At 30.5% G+C, this 15867-nt stretch overlaps 1 protein-coding gene across 6 annotated transcripts in view; it reads left to right on the top strand.

Moving 5' to 3' along the window:
• Positions 1 to 15867, top strand: part of LOC143065143 (E3 ubiquitin-protein ligase ZSWIM2-like) — a 28262-nt gene that overhangs the window by 9371 nt on the left and 3024 nt on the right. Inside the window, exons 10-15 of one of the 6 annotated variants that reach the window (XM_076238522.1) lie at positions 217 to 456; positions 846 to 985; positions 1442 to 1585; positions 5318 to 5430; positions 6040 to 6066; positions 7108 to 13786. In XM_076238522.1, coding sequence (XP_076094637.1) covers positions 217 to 456; positions 846 to 985; positions 1442 to 1585; positions 5318 to 5430; positions 6040 to 6066; positions 7108 to 7305 — 862 coding nt within the window. In that variant the 3' untranslated portion in view covers positions 7306 to 13786. Of the gene's footprint in view, positions 1 to 216; positions 457 to 845; positions 1586 to 5222; positions 5431 to 6039; positions 6067 to 7107; positions 13787 to 15867 lie in introns of those variants that run through there. The other 5 variants (XM_076238517.1, XM_076238519.1, XM_076238518.1 and 2 more) reach the window with 5 other exon arrangements.

The raw sequence follows: 15867 nt of genomic DNA, 5'->3' as shown, positions 1-15867 counted from the left end.
GAAATATGGTCACCTTGACTTACTTTGATCTAGCAGTAAAACACTTGCTGAAATGAGAAGTCTGTCTGGCTGTGCCGATTATATAAATACACAGCAATGTCCGGTATGAGTAGGGACATAATATCTGATGCCTCATGTAGCAACAATACTTCATTGTAACTCATGTTGTAAATCATTAAGTTTTGAATGTAAATCATTGTTTAACAATTTGTACAGATCACTAAGAACTAAGAAAGAGGAAGAAGGGGCCAGCAATCACGAAGATCTATCATTAATACTGCCAGGAGTTGGTATCATACGTCAGGACAGAAAGAATGAACCCAAAGCAGATAGCTCCAAAGGTGCTCGTAGACCAATGGTCAAACCTCAAAGACTTTCTGACGGTAGTAATTCTGCTGATGTAAACAGCCAAATCAGGGCTAATTTTACATTAGATGGGCGTTCTGTTGGACCCAGGTAAATATTATATTCATTATTCCACATTTTATAATACAAAATCAACAGACTACCTTTTATGATGTATTTTGTTGAATTACAATGCTTTTATAACAGTCTCAATTGTATTTAAAAAAAATTTATTGACATAACAAATTGTATACGCTTAATTTGAACAGAAATGTATATTCTAATATACTGGGTTTTCATAAAAAGTCTTATTATGAGATATATATATATATATATATATATATATATATATATATATATATATATATATAATTACTATCAAAAGAAAAAATGTAGTAGATTGGTGTATTATAAACAAATGCTGCACTTCTGTTTATTTGCACTGGCACAACAACAAATATAAAAAGACCACAAAATCCCCACGGTCATTTTTGTTACAGAACAAATGAAAATGAACCAGAGGCAACATCTAGTAATCATCTCCCAGGCAACCGGTTATTGAACCGTACACAATCACAGAGACAGATTTTACAAAATCATGTGTCCAGTTTTGGTAGCCAGCCAGGATCTTATCATTCAGGTCAGCAGAATTCTGATTCTCAAAATGGCGGAATAATAGCCCAATCAGGGACTGATAATTCTCCGCAGACTGAAACTATCAGTGAATTGCCCATAGGGCATAAAAACTTAAAACATTCTTCAATATTTGGTCATTTGTCAATGTTAAATGAAGAAAATCGACCTGATTCAAATAGGAGTTCACAATCGACACCACAAAGGAGTCGTAATTCTATAAGAAGTTGCAATGAAATGCGTTCACCTTTTGGTAGGGATTTACCGACATTAATTGAATCAGATCTTGAAAATGTGCCTGGAATAGATTCAGACGCTAATGCGCATTCTAAAAAGGGAGTTTATAATGATTCACAAAATAAGCAATTCTTTCAAAAACTGCCAAGACTTCAATTGCCTTTAGATAATGATATACAGAGTCGAGCAAATTCAATAGAACTAACATCTATACGATCAACTCCAGATTCAAGATCACAGTCACAGAGAAGTTTACAGGGATTACGCATCACTCCCAGAAATAGTGCTATGACAGACACTACAAGTGATCGTCGGAATATCTCAGCACAGTCAGAAATTGTTAGAAGACCATCTAAAACCAGACGACCAGGTTGGTATTTTGCTGTTGTCAGTACATATTTTTTTATTTGAATGACTTTGTTTTTTGTTATCTTTGTAACTGCCTGTGTGTAAAATAACATCTGTCACTTAACTTAACTCAACTCAACTTAACTTATTGAGTCACATTAATCTTAGGGAGGTAAATTATTTGTTAAATACTGACTGCTGAAAAACCAAACACTGGTAGGTTTTCAATTGGAATAAAAGATCTGTGAGGGACAGACATAACATTGCTACAAGTCTTCGTAAATTTTACAACTACAGCTATATGTTTACACTGTTAGTTACATTTATTGATCTAGATTTACTAAATGTATAGAATACTTATATGCTTCACTGAACAGACATAATATCTTTGATTTGATTTTTAACACTGCATTTAATCTCAATGTAGTAATTTGAGACCAATTTGACCACTTATTGTTTAAACAATGTTCCAAACGGTTGAGATAAACAACAGGGTCTTTAATTACGTTTAGACATGTCTTTTCCAATCTAGATCTTACAGAATAGTTAGGATTTTATTTTGATAAAAAATTTACAGAGTAAAACAATAGATTAAATTCTATTAGCCATTCTTTTGTTCTGATCAGTTTTGTTGAATGTAACTTTTTTTGTACTACACCTGCCTGAAAAAAAATCAAAATATGCCTTAGATAAATTGTGTATTAATTAAGCAACAGCATGTTTTGATTCAGAATTTGTATATGTGTCAAATATCAGTATCAGTTGAGTTAGTAATTAATCTTAAAATTTACCAAAAAAGATGTAATAGAAAAACAAGGAAATGTGGTACGATTGCCTGTTAATAAAATATCCACAGGAGTTCAAATGATGAAGAAATTATAGCTCACAATAAATATATTTGATGAGGTGATCTTTTTTTGCCCCAACTATGATAGTAGAGGGGCATTATTTGTTTTCTTTTTTTCTGTTTGTGTATCTGTTCATCTGTCTGTCCTCCTTCAGGTTAAAGTTTTTGGTCAAGGTAGTTTTTGATGAAGTTGAAGTCCAATTAACTTGAAACTTAGTACATATGTTTCCTATGATATGATCTTTCTAGTTTAAATGCCAAATTAGAGTTTGTTCCCAATTTCACGGTCCACTGAACATAGAAAATGATAGTGCGAATGGGGCATCTGTGTACTATGGACATATTCTTGTTTCTTATATCCTCTTATTTTAAATAACAAAGGATGAACTAATTAAAAGAGAAGTATATTGGAACTTTAAACTTGCCAAATGTAGACCCTACAGATGAAAGTTATGCATTTATCTACATGTAATGCTAATTTGGAATTACAAAACAATACTCAAATAGGTTTGTCCCATGGAAGCCGTTCTTTCTATGGCTCCGCTTCATTTTTAAAAAAAATGTTGTGCTACACCAATCCCACTAATGCGGATGATGATAAATACGATTTGTTAAAAAAAATTATAAGAGAAAAGCTCATTTAAAGGAAAAGTAGATAGGATTTTGACAAAATTATGAACAAGTTTTAAAGCTGCTAAAATCAAAGATATGTACTAAAAATAAGCAATAAGGTCACTAGAATGTTTTCATAAACTACAGAAGTGTTAATAATTGATAATTCATATCGTGTTGCGTGCCTATTCATCTCATTAATTATGCATCAGGTTTACTTCCCGAACTTTGCCTTCACAACGAGTGAGCTAACCAAGTTATAGATAAATATGAACATGTGCTTTTTGTTTTCTGACATATTTGATAATTACTTTATATTAAACGTACATATTTGAAGCCATTTATCAAATTATGTAAATAAAAAATATAACAAAAAACGGCATATTATTCCAACCCAAGATTCTCCAACAGTGGCAAGCTTATACACTTGTTATTACATTTGTAAGACCAAACCATGCCATAATTTATAAACAAATTTTTCACAATAATTGAACGCGTTGCAATTTATTTTCATGTGATCTGGAATATTTAAGAAATGTAAACATTACACAAACCGTCGGCTACTTCTGTTTGACTTTGCCTGCATTGCAGGTGTTTTGAGTGATTTTAATGACCAATCTCATCGCCGTTTTTTATTTTTGATTTCCAATAACTTTTCTGCTCCTCTTTTTTGTTTCTTTCTCGCAGAAACTGTAAATTGACGTACCATTTCCACGATAACATTCCCCTGTTCGACAATTTTCCCTTCGAGGAACACTGCCATTATGTGCGATTGCGCATTGGGAACCGAAGAGTTAAGGTCAACATAATAGGTTATATGAATAAGGGTTGGCTTAACATTGAATTATTGTCTATAGACAAGAAATAAATTCAGGTGTTAAACATTAAAAAGCTTCTAAATGCTAAATGAAAAGTAACCAGTTATTGTTTTAATCATACTTATTAATTTTTTTTACAAAATCCGGCATATAGATTAAAAAAATAATTTTAATGAAAATTGTAGCTACTATCCGTTTAACTAACACATGTACACCTTTCATATTGCTGGAATTTTCTCTCTTTTTATTATCTATTAACATGATCAACCTACTAGAAATTTCTTTTTTGTAAATGCCTTTTGTTCACTAGATGTCCACTAGATAAGGGCATTTAATATGTTTATATGTTATATATTGTATGGCATTATTTTTAAACAACAAGGTTTTAATAAACAAAAGTGATGTGTCATTCTTAGATAAAAAAATTGTCACCATATGTTTATCCATGAAATTTGATAGTCAAAGTTTTATTTCAAAAGAATGCCCATTTGTTTGTTGTTACTGTAGGTGAGTGTAAACAGGGGAAAAGTGCAAATATATCTATTAAATATATAGTTATAAAAATAGATACTGTAAATTCAGACATTATTGTGTGCATTTATTATTGCGATTTTGTTAATATACAGTTTAAATGTGATTTTAATTATTACGATTTTGGGAAAAATCCTGCTTAATTCATATATTTAAAATGCCAGTTAGAATTATTGTGTTTGCAACCCTGTTGCAATTTTCGCAATAATAAAAAACTCTCAATAATTTCTGAATTTACAGTAAATAGAAATATATACTAATTTAAAATCATATATCATTTTAAATGCCTTATAAAAAATGCAAGTTTTAAAGAAAAAATCCCATACAAACCTCACCAGGAATCCAATCCCTTAGAGCATTTTGAATACAAAGATATATATAGATATTTAAAAAAAACCTGTTTGAATTACATTTCTGAATGAAGCCGTTCATATGTAGCCCATGAATTGTTTTTGAACTATATCTCCAGTAGACAGAAAACACTTAGAAAGAAAGCATTGCTTCAAATTTCAGTAATGAGTTTTATATATTGTTAATCTGTTTTGTAAAATTGATATATTGTATATAGTTTTAATTGAGAAAAATCTCATTAGTTGACCTAATTATTGCAGAAAATATAGAGTTACTTTTTTAATTTAATATATTAAATCAGAATTCAGCTATTTCAGTTATCTGGAAAAAAAGTTGGAGGAATAATTAAAAGAAGAATTAAGTAAATAAAACCTTTTTTACAATGTTTGAATGAAATCAATGTTGGATTCAGACTGTTTTACAAATGAAGTCTAAGTTAAGGGTTAGGGTTGAGTTAGAATGAATTCAAAATTTTCGATTTTTGTTGTATTTCTTGTTAGCCTGTCAGACTGACAGTGTGCAGTGTTGCATGTCACATGTGTTCCTATACTTACATCACATGACTTCCTTCCTTCACTACTACACTGTATTACAGATGATAATGGACGCTGGTCACAGGCTGAGAGTGAAATATCTACACCAGGTTCTATGGGTGGTATTCAGAGTGAACCACTACATCACAGTGAAGCATTGTCAGACAGATTACAGGTAAATAACTTTATTTGCAATGTTTCAGCTAGGCGGGTATTGCTTGAACATCTAATCCACACATTGACATGACTTAAAGGAGATATAAGACAACAACCCAACAAAAAAAACCAAAAAAAAACCATAGATGTCAACAGGCTTCCATACAGTATGTCAAGCTTTAAATATTTCTGAGTCTTTAAAAGTTTTGAACAAAGTTTACAGAAACATGGTGATATGTCAATGAAAATTTCATAAGAAAAAAGGTCAGAAATATTCGAAACACTAGGAATTACATCTATTGCTTGAGGGACTAATTCATTGAATTTGTCTATATCTTTATAACAAGCGTTAGCAAAGTGTTTTGTTTATAAATATAATTCTTACTTATTTTACTTATAATGTACTTAGATTACTTCAATTTTAACCAAAAATAAATAACTTTTAATAATTCAAATAAACTTACAAAACACATTAGCAAAGGCAGATATTTCTCTAAGCAAAAAAATTCTAGAAACATTGTTAAACTGCTAAGTAATTAGTTATCAAAATACCATAAAGATGTATTTATATATTCAAAAATACACCTTTGAATAAAATATTCTGAATATTAATTAAATGTGATTTCAGGAATTTCAGTCTACTAAAAAAGATGAGGTATGAGAGAATACTCAATTCCTGCATGCTTGCACTATTGTAACAATGTCTGTAACTAACAGCAGTCTTTTCTCTAATTTCACACTGTTCTTCAAATTTCTACTTGCATTTCTCTTACAATTATTTATGTGAAATAACAAAGAGAAGTTTTATTTAGATGACTTTTTCTGAAATTACTTAGATAAGTTGCTCCTTGTATATTTGTGGTTAATTTAGTATTTTTCTAAAAACAATGAAATAGGTGTTAACTTATATTGGCAAAGTTAGAGTTTTCTGCCTAACTTGCTATTTTATCTGGCATAAAAGTGATTTGTATATATTACAGAATACCAAATCATGACAAACAAATGCAATCTTATATGTAGTTAAGGATTATTCAGTTTTTACTGGAACACTTTCTTACATCATTTTGGGTATCTAATTCATTCATATGCAATAATCATCCAAATTTGTTTCACCAGCTATCTTATGGTTCCAGCCTTCATTTTCCTGCTACTGATAAAACTATGCATGTGATTTACTGTAGAACTTTTGCACTACCAGTAAATGTAGCCGAGCTGTACTGCTAATTTCAATATTAATTTTGTTTCAGTAAATACATACCGGTATTTTTTTATAACAAAAGGTCCTAAACTGAAGTCAGTTTTATTTTATTTCTATGTAATTTACCAATTTTTGTTTGTATTTTAATTATTTTAGTATCAAGACATTTTATGCTTGGTGTTGTTTCTTCCCTCAATTCATATCCTAACCTTGGGCTAAATCCCTTGGTCCCATATAGAAGTCGCTATCTGATACTAGGGCTGATATCTGAAATTCCAAGTTATAATCTATGAATATTAAAGCAGTTATATTTCAAAATGTTATTTCAGGAATGAACAAACAGTTTAGTTATATATAAGATAGCATGAGCACCTTGCTTAATTGCAGCATTGAAATAACTTCTGTTATTTCCTGCATGGGATTTTACAATAAAAGTATTTAAATATCTATTACAACATATATATTTTCAAAAATCTGGTATAACTTTTTCTACTTCAGCTTTTGGATTTGTACCTGGGCAACGATCCCAGAGACCAGCCAGCAGTGAACAGAGTGGTCAACTTACCACCACGTCCAATGAGGCGGGCACTAGGCGGAAGCAATCGTCGTCGGCAGAACGTCAGACGCGTACGCAGCAATGAATTCAGCTTAGATGGCAGTGCTCTTGCCAACATTACTTTAAGAGATATGATATAGAAATTTAAAGCAATTAAGACAGATTTGGAGGGAGAGCCTTCAATAAAGCAGTTAAATGACAATCTTGGATAAGTGCTCAAATAACAAGTTGTTATGCATATAAACAAATATTTGCTTAAACTGATCATATTTGTTAAATCTTTTTTAAGAAAATGAAATACCTGTTTGGGTAAACATCATTACTTCATTCAGCTGTATGCATTTAATTTTCATATTAGGGTTTAAAAAAACCATTATCACACTAAAGGTAATTCAGATTTGAAAAATTATATGAACTTTAAAATTGAACTTGTTATCATTTCTAGATGTATAATCTTTTCAATTTTGTTGAAATTATTGCTATTGATATGAAATAATTATAAATATAATATTTCAAAAGTTTAAATGTCTACACTTAAATAAGACAGTATTGATTTTTTATATACTGATAATACATGAGCTGTTATTTTCTTAAGTGAAGTAATTGAAAAAAAATCTGTATTTGACAGATTGTGATAATGCTGATTAAAAATTTATACATCTTTTGCGTCTGACAGTAGTCATAATATAGAATTTACTGGGGAAAAATACAATAGGAAGTGTAAATTTTGAGACATCAGTGGTCGAGTTTAAGGTGGCACATAACACTATAGGGAAACAACTGTAAAAATTAGCTGGATGTTTTAATCACATTCTATTGATAAGGAAATATTAAGATTCTCATTTATCAAAAATAGTGTTTGTCAAAATGCTATATATCCAATGAAAATTTTCCGATAAAGTGTGTGGTTCAAGTTTTTTGAAATTTTTATATTTTTGTCAAAAGGTCAAAGTAAATATGTGGATTAGATACATGTTAATCAGGTTTTGTAACTCAATTATTTTTGTCGAACCTGCAATGTCTGTCATCAATTGTTAAATTAGCTACAAGGTTTCACTAGTTAGACATATCCATGATCAACCAGTTATACTTTTTCTACAGAATACCTAAATGATTGAAGGTTGTTTTTGTTATTTGTCAACATGTACATAAAATCATCAAGACCTACTGGAAGAGAACTTTACAAAGAGGAGAAATTTTCAAAAGCCAATGATAATAAATAATCTGACTTAAAGATTTTATATTAAACCAAAATCAAAATATTAATAAAGACCAGGTTTTAAAAATGCTTCAGAAAGACTAAATGTGTTTGTGTATGTTTTTGAATGAATACCTATTTTTATAAATAAGTTGTGACTGCTCTTCTCCTGGCAGCTTCCTTAAAATGAAATATATCGGCTTATGTTTTGAATTCAGTCAATGCTTGTTTAGTTTAAACTGGACATTTTTTATGTTCTAACATTTAGGATACTTTTATTGACAATGATACATTTTATGTTAGCTTTGTGAAAAAACCAGATACAAAATTGATTATTAAAAGGAAATTTGATTTTGTACTCATATGAATAGCAGTGTGAAAGATGGGTTGGGATTAACTAATTTTAGAGTCAAGATTTGAGTGATAGGAGAACAATAGATTTAAAGCTTTTGGTTGATTTGAAAGTGTGCAATGTTGTTTAAAAAGCAACTCTACTTCATTTGAAAAGAAAATGCATGTTTACTGTCATTTGTCTATTTATATGTTTAATTGATTTTTACTTTTCATGTACGTGTGCAATGCTTATTTTTACTTTTTTCATTTTTTATGCTCCAATTAGGGGCATTATGTTATATGGTCTGTGCTTCTGTTTGTTCGTCTGTTTGTTAGTCCGTACGTTTGTCAGTCCATCCGTCTGTCCCACTTCAGGTTAAAGATTTTGGTCAAGGTAGTTTTTGATGAAGTTGAAGTCCAATCAACTGGAAACTTACACATGTACCCTATGATATGATCTTTCAAATTTAATGACAAATTAGAGTTTTGACCCCAATATCACGGTCCACTGAACATAGATAATGCTAGTGCCCCCTTCAGGTTAAAGTTTTTTGTCAAGATAGTTTTTGATGAAGTTGAAACTTAGTACACATGTTTTCTATGATATGATCTATCTAATTTTAATGCCAAATTAGAGTTTTGACACAAATTTCACAGTCCACTGAACATAGTAAATGATAGTGCAAGTGGGGCATCTGTGTACTATGGACACGTTCTTGTTTCATATGCCATCCATTGATTATTATTAACTCACATGACCCATAGGGCTATGCAAGCCTTTGCTATCTCATAGCCTTTGTAGCTGTTTATAAAATTTTCACAGTATCATCTTCTCTGAAATACTTATAAAAGTAATGCATTTGGTAGGCAAACACTGTAGCATTAAATCATATTAAATTATTTCGAGAATCCATTTTATTTTCGCCTCTTAAACTGCTGGAAATTTTGTTTTCACTATGTATGGTAGGTCTCTTACAAATAATCCTTGATTAGTTCAGATTAGATAAAAAGAAATAGCTACCAAAGGCAATCTTTGATTCTTATGAAGCACTTTAAATCATATTCTTCCATGAACAGACAAGTTGAAGTGTTTTCAAACTTCAGGGTATTGTTTTTTTGTAGAACATCATTAAAAATCTATAAGGTGTGACATATAATACTGATTTTAAAACTAATGAAAATTTCTTTTATTTTGTTGTCTAAATTATTTTATTTGGGGCAGGAAAAATGAAATGAAAAATTGTCTTTCAATAATCTTCATTTGGTTCAATTTGGAAAAAAAACCTGTCAATTGAATGTCTTGCGAACAAATTTTACTTGATATTTTGATACATATTTTAAAAGTTGCCTGATTACACCCTTTCCTTTGAAAATATTGATATGCACTGATTTTTACAAAACATCTCAAATGCATAAATAAAACTATTGACCAAAAAGACCAAATACAAATTTATCTTTTATAGTTGTTATATCTTACTGAACCAGATGTTGTTGTTTATTAGTATTTGTTATCCTCTTTTTCAATTTGTTGCCTTTATTATACGTCTGTGATACCATTTTATTTCAGCACAGTATTAATCATTAAGTATTATGTACATTACACTTATTAGCAGATGTTATGGGTGATATGATTTTGAAAATTTATAATTCATTTATTCTATTTTTTTATATCATTTTAAATAAACTGTTGGAATGGAGTTTTGTATTTTACGAGTTCCCTTATTATGAAGGTGAAGGAGAAAAAAATTTTCTACTATGTCTGTCAGGCTATGAATTTGTTATCCATCAGACTTTCAGCCAATCAATCAGTCTAATGGGGAAAAAAATTGGTAGTTCAATTATACAATGCAGGACCATTTGATAGTCTGGGAGGTGCAATCAGTTTATTAGTGATTTGACTTCATTTTCGTCTGTTATTACACATGCTTATTTGTTTTGTCTTTGGCAAAGTTAAACATTTCAGCTCTTATCAGACTAGACATGCATTTTCAAAATCTTGCTACTCCTCTCCCTCCCAAGCCCCATGAAAATTGACTGGTCATTCCCTTTCCCTGGTGCTTTGTAAGAAATGTTTGGTTTCCTCAAATTTCGGAATTGGAATAAAGATTTTGTATATTTCCAATTATATATGAAAAATTACACATTTGCTTTTCTTTATTATTGCCAAGGATATTGGAATCATTTTTGTAATAAGAGAAGATGTTGACCTGATTTTTGCCTCAGCTGCAATAGAAAAGAGAGGTGGAGGAATATTTGATAGACCGACTATGGTGCGGTTTACTGATAAATAAAAAGCTTAAGGTGGTACCCAACACCTTAACTAAAATTAATTTTGCTTGTTTAATTTTCTTAAAATTTTGACAAAGTATTAACTTTGACCCTTTGACAAAAATATAAAGAATTAAAAAAATTTGAACCAACCGTTTAATCAGAAAAATTACACTGGTTATATAGCAGTTTGACAAACACTTATTTTGATCATTGAGAAGCTCAATATTACCTTAACAACACAACGTCATTAAAACATTCTGCTGATTTTACAGAGTTACCTCCCTGTAGTGTTAGGTACCACCTTAATATTTCAAAAGTTTGAAGACTTAGATGTTTTATACTATGTATAAAGATGCCTTATGTAAAAAAAATGTCAGGTGTAAAAAAGTTTCCTTCTGCCATATGTCCATTATCCTTGACCTCATTTTCATTGTTCAGTGAACACTTATTATGTATCATATTATTTTTATTATGAGTAATAAGTTAACTATATGTGTGTACATTACAAGTTCATCATGCCTGTAGGACAGTTTTCACTTGCCTCATTTCTTGTATTTAAGAAAAAGGTTAATATTTCATGGTCAAGTCCATATATCAGATACTTTAAGTAGTAGGTCTACTATATTTGGTGTATGGAATGATTGATAGGTGTACATGCCAAACTTACAGGTGTTAACTTACCTTGAAGTTTCTATGGTTTGGTCTCTTTATGATATATTTTAAGTATTGGGTCATTGATGTTTGGTGTATAGAACTATTGATAACGTTAGCCAGATTAAGTTTACTAACGCTTCATTTATGGTCTTCAGAGAAAAGGGCAATTTAACTCCGATTTTGAGAGCAACTAGATTTATGAATACCAAAACATTTTATTCTTGAATTACAGTAAGACTACCCAAATGCAAAAGCACGGTTCTGAACTTAAAAGTTTCGCTGAAGTTGCTAGGTGATTAAATCAACTAATTAGAGGCAGTAGTCATTTACCGATTTCAAATCAAAATGTTTCAAAAGTTTTTTCAGAACCAGCAGCTTTGTTTATTCAACAGATTATTGGATTACTATTTGGCGGCGGCAAAATACTCGCAGATTAGGTATTGTCAATTAAGCTGAACTTTTTAAGGGAAATTGTCCAAATCTTATACTAAATCATCTATAAATGATAACATTAAAGGTACCATATGTTCTGCACCAGATGCACATAAAAGGAGATGTGTAGTAAACGTAAATGAGACATGGATGCTTCATACTTTGTATATAGATACCTTATGTTACGAAATTTCCGACAGTCACATTTCTTTTGACCTTGACCTCATTTTCATGGTTCAGTGACTATACTTGAAAAAAAGTAAAGATTTTTTTTAATGTTAATTTCTCTCTTATTATGAGTAATAAGATAACTATTTTGTATGTGTGCACCTTGCAAGGTCCTCATGGCTGTCAAACAGTTTTCACTTGACCTCGACCTTATTTCATAGATTAGTGAACAATGTGAAGTGTTGCTGGTCAAGTCTATATCTCAGAAACAATTAGAAATAGGTCTAGTATATATTGACCCCATTTTCAACTTTCATTGGTTATAAGTAAGTTTTTGTGTTTTTAGTCAGTTTTTCTTGTACTGTATGTACGTAATAGGTATACTGCATTTGGTGTATGGAATGATTGTACCGTTAACATGTCAAACTGGCTGGTGTCATCTGACCGTGACCTTATTTTTCTGGTTCAGTGATCAATTTTCTCTTAAGTTTTTTGAGTTTTGGTCTTTTTTTCTAATACTATATGTGGTGGTGTATGGAAACATTTACTGATAAGATGGACCTGTCAGTCTCGGAGGTTTTATTTAACATTGACCTCATTTTCACGGTTCATTGCTCAGTGATAAGTTTTTGTGTTTTGGTCTGTTTTTCTTAAACTTAGCAAAAGGTCAACTATATTTGTTGCATTGGAAGATTGTAAGCTGTATATGTCTGTCTGGCAGGTACCATCCCACCTTGACCTTATTTTGGTGGTTCATTGGTCAGTGTTGAGTTTTCATGGTTAAGTTTGTTTCTTAGATACTTTGAGCAATACGTAAAGTATTTTAAATACATATATTGTTATAACCTGTACATGTCTCTCTGGCATGGTTCATCTGACATTGACCTCACTTTCTCATGGTTCATTGGTCAATGTTTATTTTTTTTGCCTTGGTTAAGTATGCTTTTAGCAACTATAAGTAATAGGTCAACTATATTTAGTGTATTGAATACTTGTAAGGTGTACATGTAATTCTCTTTTGGTTTATCTGACCTTGATCTCCTCATCCTGGACCATGTTAAGTTTATGTGATAGTTGTAATAAAGCTTTATATTTAGAACTAACAACATAATATCAATGGTAAGTAAAGAAGGAGACATTTTAGCGTGCACACTGTTGTTCGTTTTGGTTAAGACAGTCTTATTGTTTTTTCCGTTTGTATTATTTAAAATTTTGTCATGCGGCGACCTTTTTATAACTTAATTTGTTGTGTGTGTTTTTATCTTTGTCATGTCATTAGTACGTTTACATGCACGTGATTTGAATTATAATGTCGAAAGATATCTATTTAGAAAATTATATAACATCTTTTTTTTTTAAGAAAAATTGTTAATTATACTTTAAGACTGTAGCGGTGAATTCCCTTTGTTTTCAATTATGACAAAGATGATGTCATAAGGAGACTGATATATATCATCAACATCAAATGTTATATTCTATACCACAAACTGTGTATGTTAACACAGATTTTGGAAATATGTTAGCAATATTTATATTCATGTTAGTGTCCATTAATTGTGTGTACGGTAAGTTATTTATGTTCACAATTTCTTTGATAATAACTAGATACTAAAACTAAATTCTGTTTCAGAATGAACATCAATGAAGATGTTAAAACACAGACGATAATTTCCACAATAAACACCTGACAGTCTGTATCATAAGAAAAGTTTTTGTGGGGAAACCTTTATTAGAATTGCTTAAAAGCCTAAATAAAGGCAACAGTAGTATACCGCTGTTCGAAACTCATAAATCGATTCAGAGAAAAAAAAACAAATCCGGGTTACAAACTAAAACTGAGAGAAACGCATCAAATATAAGAGGAGAACGACAACAGAAACACAACATTAAAATGTAACGCACACAGAAACGAACTACAATATAACAATGGCCATATTTCTGACTTTGGTACAGGACATTTTAAGAAGAAATAGTGGGTTGAACCTTTTGTGGCATGCCAAACCTCCCGCTTTAAAGGAAAAGATGTATAAGAACTAGGGATGTCAACTGTGCAGATTTACTGTAAGACTCGAGTTCATGACAAATAATAGCCATATCGATCTAAAGTCAAAAAGACAATGATTTAAAATCATAATGAATACTCATTTAATAAAATATGGCAAGTTTGATTATTTGAGGAAATATTGTAATGAATTGTTGATACTAGGCCTCAGGTTATTTCAAATAAAACTATATCCTGAACAAAGTAAATTAATGACTTTTGACTAATAGATAGATACATTTACTATCTGCAGTTGAAATTCTGAAGTTGGATATAATAAATATAAGTATATATAACGTACAGAATATACTAGTTTTGTCTGCAGTGAAAAGGGGAAAAGAGATACTATGGGGCGCCCAAACTTATATGTCAAATCAAACTGTCATCTACATGGAACCAAACGAAATCTAAAACGACATAAGGACAAACAACATAGAAAAGTTACCTAACGTTCTGATCAAGGTTAATTGATGAAAATAGTATGTATATAATACACATATGAGGACTTGCGTTATACATTTTATGATAAATTTCTTAAAACTTTCTCCATACATGGGAATTTTACAATCTATTGTTCTGACGAAATTAACCTTTGCTAATACACCTGTACTCAAACGGTATTTTCAAAAAATGAAACCATTAAATACATGCATGCTGTGTAAATATTTATTCATAAAAACAACAGTAGTATACCGGTGTTTATAAGTCATAAATCGATTGAAAGAAAACAAATATGAGTAAAAACTTAAACCGAGGGAAACACATCTATAAGAGAAAAACAAAGGAACAACAGGAACACTGTAGTGCAACAAAAAACAAGCTCCAAACTTACATAGAAAGGAACAATTTGATAACAACTGTAATATTCCTGACTTAGTAATGAACATATTCAGTAAAAAATATGGTGGGTTGAATCGGTTTTATAGCTAACCAAACTCCCGCCTATATGACAATGTTGAACAAATATCGCTAAAATGACTACACTACGTATCAGAAATACAGCACACACACACGTCTGTCGAAATCCATTCGATCCCATTACAACATTGTATATCTATTAGACATAATTGTCTAAATATATAAAGATACAACTATAGTATTTGGTCAAACAATTTTTTAAATGTTTTGAATAAAGTTTATTTAAGCTGATATTAGAAAAATAAATAACAGTAAATAGGTGCACAGTTTCTAACCATTACATTTTTCTTTTGCATTTAAATTGAACAAAAAAAGGTAAAGAGTTCCGAGTTGCTCATTGATTAACTGATTCGATGATCTGTTGATATTCACCGTTTTTTTCAACCTGGTGAAACAAACATGTGTTTTATGTCATTCATGCAAAACACAGACTTCGATTTAAAGAATCAGTTTAATCTACAAATAGAAAAAAAAATACTGAACTCCGTGGAAAATTAAAAAAACGAAAGTATGAATGAAATGGCAAAATCAAAGCTCAAACACATCAAACGAATAGACAACAACTGTCATATAGAATTGATCTTAAAAAGAAAAAGGAAATTTTAAAGTATCAGTATCACTTCAAAGAATCATGAAAAAAATTTCAAGCACAAGTTTTACATTATACAGTAGGTAAATCAAATTTTT

This window comes from Mytilus galloprovincialis, chromosome 2 (genome assembly GCF_965363235.1).
Source record: "Mytilus galloprovincialis chromosome 2, xbMytGall1.hap1.1, whole genome shotgun sequence".
NCBI lineage: Eukaryota > Metazoa > Mollusca > Bivalvia > Mytilida > Mytilidae > Mytilus > Mytilus galloprovincialis.
The sequence above is the reverse complement of the archived record's forward strand: the minus strand, read 5'-3'. Positions and strand labels throughout refer to the sequence as shown.